Source organism: Balaenoptera borealis (genome assembly GCF_965194805.1).
Source record: "Balaenoptera borealis genome assembly, chromosome: 5".
Classification (NCBI taxonomy): Eukaryota; Metazoa; Chordata; class Mammalia; order Artiodactyla; family Balaenopteridae; genus Balaenoptera; species Balaenoptera borealis.
Genome location: NC_138862.1, coordinates 9,332,167 through 9,342,333, shown reverse-complemented (window position 1 = coordinate 9,342,333; position 10,167 = coordinate 9,332,167). Strand labels below are relative to the sequence as shown.

Genomic DNA, 10,167 nt, shown 5'->3' with positions numbered 1-10,167 from the left:
TGTTCTGCTTGGCGTGTTTTCCCCGCTCTGTCCTGCTGCTCCCAGCACTGCCTGATTACATGGTCAGCCCAACCCATCTGAAGCATCTCTGTGAGAACCACCCATTCTGTCTTCACCTGGCTTGTCCTTAATTCTTACCGGACCCTTTGACAACCAAACACTTCGGTACTGTATGGAGAGGGAACATTTGACTCTGTGCCCTAACCGTACTGCTCAGAGAGCTTTGTGTTCTATTAAAGATACTACAGTAACTAATAAGCACTTGATTGTATATTGTCCCATGTTTTCCTTCCAATTATTTTCTGTTTGTTTCTGAATCTAAGCCAGCCTATCAATCTAAATTCCCTCAGGAAAAACACAAGTTGTTTGGGGACTTCCCTGGTGGCACAGTGGTTAAGAATCCACCTGCCAATGCAGGGGACACAGGTTCGAGCCCTGGTCCGGGAAGATTCCACATGCTGCAAAGCAACTAAGCCCGTGCGCCACAACTACTGAGCCCCGCACACCACAACTACTGAAGCCCACACACCTAGAGCCCGTGCCTTGCAACAAGAGAAGCCACTGCAATGAGAAGCCTGCACACCGCAACAAAAAGTAGCCCCTGCTCGCCGCAACTAAAGAAAGCCCACCACGTGCAGCAACGAAGACCCAATGCAGCCAAAAATAAATAAATAAATAAACTTATTTTAAAAAAAAAGACAAGTTGTTTAATATGATTGGGGGCAGGGGGTGGAGCTCGTGGCCAAATGAAGAGTATGATTGGCCTAAAGGCAAGAAAATTCAATCAGAAGTTAATATGTACACATCAGTATAGTTTTTTTGACATCAATATCTATCTATCTATATATTTATGACCAGTTATGAGATAGATGAACTCTCACTGCCAATAACAACAACAATAATAAAATAGGGAAAAAAAACTTTATAAGACCTCCTTGAAGACAACACTACCAAAGCAGAAAAGAAGACTTGGAGCTAAAGGGAAGGTTTACTAGGTCTTGAAGAGGAAAATTCAACATCATAAAGTTGTAAATTTTAACTTACAGCATAAATTCTAAGTTAAAGAGTAATGAAGAGAACTAACCTCAGATCTTTATATTATAAAGCTAAGATAATTGGTACCAGTGCAGGAATGGACAAGAGGTCAACAGAACAAAATGAAAGTCTATCAATGGACCCAAACACATAGAAAAGTTTAGCATATAATAAAGGTGGTACTTCAAAGCCATAGGGGGAAAGAAAGGTGTCTTATTCAATAAATGGTGTTGGGATAACTGGGTACCCAACAGGGGGAAAATAAGTTGGATTCATATCTCACATCTTTCACCAAAATAAATTCCAAACAAATCAAAGATTGAAACTATGAAGAAACCATGAAAATGCTAGAAGAACTGAGGAAAAGATATTTATATAAGCCAACAATGGAGATGAAATTTCTTAGATGAACATAAATTCCAGAAGCCTAAGAGAAAGTTCTATAATTTTGACTATATAAATTTTCTTTTTAAAATTCTGCACAACAAAAATCATCATAAGCAAAGTAAAAGACAAATGGCAAACAGAAAAATATTTGAGACATATTACAAAGGGCTAATTTCTTCAATACTGAAAGAACTATCAAAAGAAACAGAACAGAAAAGTGGGCAAAAGATATAAACAGGGAGTACAGGGCTGCCCTGGTGGTGCAGTGGTTGAGAATCCGCCTGCCAATGCGGGGGACAGGGGTTCGAGCCCTGGTCTGGGAAGATCCCACATGCTGCGGAGCAACTGGGCCCGTGAGCCACAACTACTGAGCCTATGCGTCTGGAGCCTGTGCTCCGCAACAAGAGAGGCCGCGATGGTGAGAGGCCCGCACACCGCGATGAAGAGTGGCTCCCACCTGCTGCAACTAGAGAAAGCCCTCGCACAGAAATGAAGACCCAACACAGCCAAAAATAAATAAATAAATAAATAAATTTATTAAAAAAAAACAGGGAGTACACACACACACACTGACACACACACACACACACACACACAATTGCCTTTTACAAATGTAAAAAGACACCCAAACTTACAATATGCGAAAATAATTAAAATTGCTCTGAGATATTAGTCACTGACCATTTCAGGAACATCAGTGATGGAGGGAAAAGAGCCTCCCCCCTTCCATTGCTACAGAATATACGTTGGTACAAGCTCTGTGGAGAAAATGTGGCAATTTCTACCAAAAGTAAAAATGGATGTATTTTTGACCTCACAATTCTACTTCCAGGAACTTATCAGATATACATGCATATGTGCAAAAGGACTTATGTACAAGTTATTCATTGTAAATATTGATAATAGCAAAAAGTTTGGAGACAACCTCAGTGTCCACCAGTAAGAGACTGACTACATGAATCGCAATACATCAATGTAATGAAATGTTATGAAGCTGTAAAACAACGTGATGAAGTTTTTCATGTACAACTACGGAAGGCTCTCTGAGATATATTCCGTGTAAAAGTCGAGATGTGTAACTGTGTAGGTTTGTGAAAGCAACCAGTTTTCACGTTGGTTTTTTTTCTTTTTTTAAAATTTATTTTTATTTATTTATTTTTGGCTGCACTGGGTCTTTGTTGCTGCGCGCGAGCTTTCTCTAGTTGGGCTGAGCGGGGACTACTCTTCCTTGTGGTGCACGGGCTTCTCATTGCGGTGGCTTCTCTTGTTGCAGAGCCCAGCTGTAGGCGCGCGGGCTTCAGTAGTTGTGGCACGTGGGCTCAGTAGTTGTGGCTCGCGGGCTCTAGAGTGCAGGCTCAGTAGCTGTGGCTTAGTTGCTCCATGGCATGTGGGATCTTCCTGGATCAGGGCTCAAACCCGTGTCCCCTGCATTGGCAGGCGGATTCTTAACCACTGCGCCACCAGGGAAACCCCTTCACGTTGTTTTTGATTTAGATCAATCGGTTAGAGATTTTATTTTCTTCAGATATTCTAACTCTGGTATGGAATTTTAAAATTTCTCTTTTCTTGTCTTAGTTTGGGCTGCTAAAATAAAAATACCATAGATTGGGTGGCTTAAACAACAGACTTTTATTTCTCACAGTTCTGTAATAGGGAAGTCCAAAGTCAAAGCACCTTGGGAATTCCCTGGTGGTCCAGTGGTTAGGACTCCGCCCTCTGTCTGCCGAGGGCCTGGGTTCAATCCCTGGTCAGGGAACAAAGATCCCACAAGCTGCACAGTGCAGCCAAAAAAAAAAAAAAAAAAGCACCTTCCTGGTTCTACCTGCTGTGTCCTAACAGAAGGGTTGAGGGATCTCTGTAAGGTCTCTTTTATAAGGACTATAATCGCATTCATGAGGGATCCACCCTCTTGACCTAATCACCCTCCCAAAGGCCCCACCTCCAAATACCATCACATTGGGGGTTAGGATGTCAACATATGAATTTTGGGAGGAGACAAACATTCAGTAAACAGCACTCCCCAAAGAAGGTAGTTTTTAACCATAAAAAAATTACATCAAACTCAGCTTTGACATTTTTTTTAAATTAATTTATTTATTTATGGCTGTGTTGGGTCTTCATTTCTGTCCGAGGGCTTTCTCCAGTTGCGGCAAGCGGGGGCCACTCTTCATCGCGGTGCGCGGGCCTCTCACTGTTGTGGCCTCTCGCGTTGCAGAGCACAGGCTCCAGACGCGCAGGCTCAGTAGTCGTGCGCTCAGTAGTCGTGGCTCACGGGCCTAGTTGCTCCGCGGCATGTGGGATCCTCCCAGACCAGGGCTCGAACCCATGTCCCCTGCACTGGCAGGCGGACTCTCAACCACTGCGCCACCAGGGAAGCCCAGCTTTGACATTTTTAAAGATAAAGATTTCCAAGTCAGCTTGAGTTTCTCTAACACAAGCACCAGAGGCGTGCAGCAGAGCATTTACTTTCCTGAAAAAGCCCCTTTTAAACCAACCTGGTTTAAGTTTAGCCTGTACATGTTTGCCTCACATTTCTTCCATATGAGTAAGCCTTGAGAATGTAGAACTCCACAGTATGCTCAATTGTGTTAAAAAAAGATTAGGAGTGGGGAGGCAAGAATTTGTATGTACAGGTTAAGTGTTTGCTTGTACATGAATAGACTACTGTCTATTCCTGTTGCTGTTCTGACAAATAACCACAATTTAGGGTCTTAAAAACTGCAGAAGGGGGCTTCCCTGGTGGCGTAGTGGTTAAGAATCCGCCTGCCAATGCAGGGGACATGGGTTCGAGCCCTGGTACAGGAAGATCCCACATGCCGTGGAGCAACTAAGCCCGTGCACCACAACTACTGAGCCTGCACTCTAGAGCCCGCAAGCCACAACTACTGAGCCCGCGTGCCACAACTATTAAAGCCCACGTACCTAGAGCCCATGCTCCACAAGAGAAGCCACCGCAATGAGAAACCCAGGCACCACAATGAAGAGTAGTCCCCGCTCACTGCAACTAGAGAAAGCCCGTGCACAGCAACGAAGACCCAAAGCAGCCAAAAAAAAAAAAAAAAAAAACAGCAGAAATGTATTCTCTTCGAGTTTGGAGGCCAGATGTCAGAAATGAACTGAAACCAAGGTGTCTGCAGGGGCTCGTGCTCCCTGTAAATTCTAGGGGCCCTGGAAGGGAGTTTCCTTGCCTTTTCCAGCTTCTGGAGCTGCATTCCCTGCATCCTTTGGCTCATGGCCCTTCTCCACTTTCAAAACCATCCACATAGCATCTTCAAGTCTCTGGAGAGATGCTTCAGTGGTCAAGTAGCCTCCTGTGACCAAATCTCCCTCTGCCTCGGTCTTACAAAGACACTTGTGATCGCATCTAGGGTCCACCCGGATATTCCAGGCTAATCTCATTTCAAAATCAACATTGCTGAACATCATATGGTTAATAAGTGAATAAGTTGGATTTAGGCCCAGACACTACACTATACTATTAAATTAAAATTCTTTTTTTTTTTTTTTTTTTTTTGCAAAGTGCTAGTTGAGACTCACCAAATTGATTTCACAACTCACTAATGGGCTACAACTTTTTGAATACACAGCCAAGAGACTGTAGATTCCACAAGAGTGGAATCCTCTATTTTGCTCATCACTGCATTCTTGGAGCCCTCACTTTGATAGACACAAAGTAGGTTCTCAACAAACAGTTGATGAAAGAGCCTCTCACATAACAATACAATCTGAAAGCTGGAGGAAACTGAGAAATTACCCAGTCCAGAGGATTGCAAATGGTATTAACTAGCACTCTTACTTAGGTGTTTCACATGTCATTTACCCTGTGGACAAAGAATGTCATCTGCCATATCAGTAAAGAAAGGATGTTGTGGCCATCAAGCCATCACCCAGCGTACACACTGAGGGGATTCGGGATGGAGAATAATAAGATACTGGCACTAGAGAGTTAAGTGTACATCAAAGTGGTGATTTCAATAAGCCCAGACTCTTGCCTCTCCCCATACCTAGAAAAGCACTAAATTCACTAACTTGAGATGTCTGGTTTTCTTTAATTAACAGTAATCTTTTGATGCTCCGACTATCTGGGTTTTTTGCAAAAACCCCTATATATCCTGGCTCCCCCCTTACATCTTCAGAACAGTCCCTCAGAGCTAATGAGAGGCTATCTCCTTGGCTTAAGTCCTTGGTATGTCCACCGAATAAAACATAATTCTCAACTTTTAGGTTGTGCTTTTTTTTTTTTTTTCATTTGAGAACCCAGTGGTCAGTAGCAAGGGCGGCAACAGAACACAAGCTTTTTTTTTTTTTTTTTTTTAACATTTCTTCATTCATTTATTCAAAAATATTTGAGAACCTAAAAACCTCAAATTGAAATAATTAGATAAAACAAAAACGCAAGTTGCAGAGGAACTAGACTTCCATATTGTAAATAGTATTGGGTTGGCCAAAAAGTTCCTTTGGTTTTTAAAATAAAAGACACATTTTTCACTTTCACCAAGAACTTTATTGAACAGTGTATTCACTGTTTTGTTCCACTACCTTCTGCCATTTTTCAGGCAACTTCATAATTCCATCTTCCCAAAGTTTTTTATCTTTTTGAGCAAAGAACTGTTCCAGATGCCTTTTACAGTCTTCCAGGGAATGGAAATTTTTTCCATTAAGAGAATTTTGTAAAGACCGAAATAAATGGAAATCCAAAGGTGCAATTTCTGGTGAATACGGCGGATGAATCAGAACTTCCCAGCCAAGCTGTAACAGTTTTTGCATGGTCATCAAAGAAACATGCGGCCTTGCATTATCCTGATGGAAGACTATGCGTTTTCTGTTGACTAATTCCAGACTTTTTGTCGAGTGCTGCTTTCAGTTGGTCTACCTGGGAATAAATAGTACTTGTTGGAATTAATCGTTTGGTTTTCCGGAAGGAGCTCATAATAGAGGACTCCCTTCCAATCCCACGGTATACACAATATCACCTTCTTTGGATGAAGACCGGCCTTTGGTGTGGTTGGTGGTGGTTCATTTCACTTGCCCCACAACCTCGTCCGTTCCACATTATTGTACAGCATCCACTTTTCATCACCCGTCACAATTTGTCTTAAAAACAGAACATCTTCGTTACATTTCAGTAGAGAATTGCATGCAGAAATACGGAAATACGGTCAAGAAGGTGTTTTTTGCTTAACTTATGTGGAACCCAAACATCAAAGTGATGAACATAACCAGGCTAGTGCAAATGATTTTCAGCGCCTGATTTGGATATTTTGAGTATGTTGGCTGTCTCCCATGTGGTATAACGTTGATTGTTCTCAGTGAATGTCTCGATTTGATCGCTATCAATTTCAACTGGTCTACCCGACCAAGCAGCATCGTTCAGTGAGAAATCTCCAGCGTGAAACTTCGCAAACAACTTTTGACATGTTCGATCAGTCACAGCACCTTCTCCATACACTGCACAAATCTTGTTTTGTATTTCAGTTGCGCTTTTACCTTTCTTGAAATAATAAAGCATAATATGCCAAAAATGTTGCTTTTTTTTTCCATCTTCAATTAAAATGGCTACACAAAAATTCACCAATTTTGGGCTTCCCTGGTGGCGCAGTGGTTGAGAATCTGCCTGCCAATGCAGGGGACGCGGGTTCGAGCCCTGGTCTGGGAAGATCCCACATGCCGCGGAGCAACTGGGCCCGTGAGCCACAACTACTGAGCCTGCGCGTCTGGAGCCTGTGCTCCGCAACAAGAGAGGCCGCGATACTGAGAGGCCTGCGCACCGCGATGAAGAGTGGCCCCCACTTGCCGCAACTAGAGAAAGCCCTCGGACAGAAACGAAGACCCAACACAGCCATAAATAAATAAATAAATAAATAAAATTTAAAAAAAAATCACCAATTTTGATGTTTTTTTTTTAAAATGCACGCTGATATGACAGCTGTCACTATGCAATCTAACAAAATTGTTTCAAATGAAGTTAAGGACAACTAAGTGCTACTAGAGCCATCTTACAGAAAAAACCAAAGGAACTCTTTGGCCAACCCAATATTTAGCATATAGTAAATCTGGAGTAATGTACGCCAAATTATTTATATGTTCTGGTAAAGGTATTGGGGTAAATTTTATGTTTTACATTTCTGTACTATTTGAATTTTTACAAAGAAAATGTATTTCTTTTACAATTATAAAAACGCAATGAATATTTTAAAAACCTTTAAACTGTTTCTTTAACCGCAGTATCTGACAGCCCTTGACTTAGTCATTTCTTTCTTTCTCCCTTCCTTCCTTTCTTTCTTTTTTTTGCCACGCCTCATGGCATGCGGAATCTTAGTTCCCTGACCAGGGATGTAATCCGTGCTCCCTGCCGTCTTAACCACTGGACCACGAGGGAAGTCCCAACTTATTCATTTCTATATACTACTAACTTAGCCCAAGGCCCAGCTCAAAGTCGATACTGAATAAATGTGCACGAGCAAAAGGACTCAATAAGTTGCAATATGAGAAAGGACTCGTTTTATCAGGATGAAGGATGATAATTTTCAAGGTACATCCCAAAAGTACAGTCTTCATTTCATTAATAAGGTTTCAAATTACGTTGACACTGGTGGGCATGTGATGGCTTTCTTCAGTGTAATTCATGTCCAGATTGGTCAAGCACCTCAAGTGCACATTTTTGGGTCACCAACGCCCATGGTACCCGGCTTCAAAGTTGGGGCCCTCAAGCTGCAAAAGGAAAATCAAAAAGGAGTAGGTGTTGCTAAGAGATCTCTCTAAAATGGAGCCAGAGGCCATTGAGGAAGTGTGACTTATGCATGTCTCAGCCCAGAAAGAATCTGACCTTTTGACCGCTTATCTATCGTCTAACAAAGGTATCCAGAACATCTGCACGATGTTCCAGAAATTCAAGATACTTATCCGGCCCTTACCCTAAATAACTCGTGACAGTCTATCCCTTAAGGACAAATATTTTCTTTTTGCATCAAAGTCAATCATAATTCCTGCAAGACAACTTTAACAACCTTGTGGTTTTTGCCTTTATAAGCCTCTGACTCTCTTTCCCAAACTGTTTTGCTGGCACCTATCCCCAGTTGCAATTCCCAAGGTCCCAAATAAAGCTCTTTGCGGCCTGCATGCTGATTACTGTTTGACAAAGCCTCTAGGTTCAGTTACCGCAGGCACCCTACGGGTGCCTCACGCATGCGCCCTACTCTGCAGGGCCCCGGAGCTTGAAGCCTACCTCTCACGCTGTCCCGGCTCCCTTAACCCCCAGGGCGATTTACCTTCCCTACACTCCCAATTCCACAGCGCCGGGAGGCGGAAGTGAGTGGGCGGGGTCACCCGCGCGCTCCGCCCCGGAAGTGGGCGGGCCTTGCGAGCTCCACATTTGTCTCCCGCCGCCTCCCAGTCGGATTGCGGCTGAGGCCGGTCCTGGCTTTGTAATTCGCTCAAGATGGCGGCGCAGCCACCCAGCGGGATCCGCCTCAGCGCGGTGAGCAGCCGCGAGGGGTGGAGCGGGCCGTGTCCCAGGAGGGCGGGCAGGCGGGCAAGCGAGGGGGGGGCCGGCAGTGGGCGGTGGCGACTCGTTGGCCCGGCGCGGCGGCTGGGGCCGCGGCGGGGCCGGGGGAGGCGGCGGCGGCCATCTCGCTACCGACGGCGGAGCTGCGCGGCGGCGGGCAGGGCAGGGCAGGGCCGGGCCGGGCCGGGCGGCGCGCGTCGGGCTGCGTTTCTGTTTCTGTTTTGCCTCCGCAGCTTCGGGGCGGGCCGGGGCCGCGGCCCCTCCTCCTGGCTCCCTCTTGGCTGCCCTGCAGCTGTCGTCCGAGGGCGAGGCCTCGGCGGCCAGCCCGCCCGCCCCTCGGACCGCGGGGCCTCTGACCCATCCTGGCCTGCGGGCCCGCGGGGTGTCCCGGAGGGGGAGGGAGAGGTAGTCTGCGGCCAGAAATGCCCAGTGGCCTTGACCTCCTGGCGGTGGGACGGGGTGCTGCGAGCTGGGACTAGTCTTCCTGATTCATTTAAATTCCTGCCGCTTCCCTCCAGTTAAGCCCTCGGGCCCAAATCGCTACTAGGTCACCACCGAGCTCTCCCGTTTCCCCTCTAGTCTCCGGGTCGTGTCTGTTCCGGAGCGTCTCGGGTTCTTGGGAATCCTTGAGCATGTTTTTTGTATCTGTGAGTCTTTTTCGGAGGGAGCGGTCACACAATATGAATTAAAATTTCACAGCCTAAGGTGTGGGCGTGGCCTCCCTACATGATTCTCCTTAAAAAGTTGGCGTTGTTATGCAAAAATGTACCTCTTCTCTGGAGGGTGTTGGTGCTGGCCAAAGAATGGCTGCAGCAGTCTCATTATTCGAATGGTAATACCATTGCTTTTAAAATGGTATTTTGCCCATTGACTTGGATTCATTTAGCCAGATTCCTGCCAACACCTGGTATCTTTAGACTTTAACGTTTTTCCTGATGAGTGTGAAATGGTATCTGTGCTTACTTTACATTTACTTGACTGTGAAGTTGAAAGTTTGTCACATTTCACCCTTTTTGGTTTGGGATTTAAAAAAGAAAAAAAAACTTCATACCCTTTGCCCATTTTTCTATTTTCTTTTTCTTCTGAGGGGTATTTTTATTGATTTATGAGTGTACATATTCGGAATAAAGGCTCTTTGGTTACCTAACTGGTTTATTGAATGAGATAGTATTTAGTAGATGGAAGGCAGAGAGGAACTTTACTCTTACCACTGGCTTTAAACATTATTTACTAAGTCACCT

At 44.6% G+C, this 10,167-nt stretch overlaps 1 protein-coding gene and 1 long non-coding RNA gene across 2 annotated transcripts in view; one reads left to right on the top strand and one right to left on the bottom strand.

Annotated features, from left to right (window-relative positions):
- Positions 1-7,296: 7,296 nt before the first annotated feature.
- Positions 7,297-8,825, bottom strand: LOC309629489. Its single transcript, XR_014245096.1, has 2 exons — positions 8,691-8,825; positions 7,297-8,133 (listed from the first exon to the last, which is right to left on the bottom strand). It is a non-coding gene; the product is annotated as an uncharacterized lncRNA (long non-coding RNA).
- MORC3 (MORC family CW-type zinc finger 3) overlaps positions 8,786-10,167 on the top strand; it is a 45,207-nt gene continuing 43,825 nt past the window's right edge. Inside the window, exon 1 of the mRNA XM_082393566.1 lies at positions 8,786-8,899. Within this exon, the coding sequence (XP_082249692.1) occupies positions 8,861-8,899 (39 nt within the window). The 5' untranslated portion in view covers positions 8,786-8,860. The remainder of the gene's footprint in view (positions 8,900-10,167) is intronic.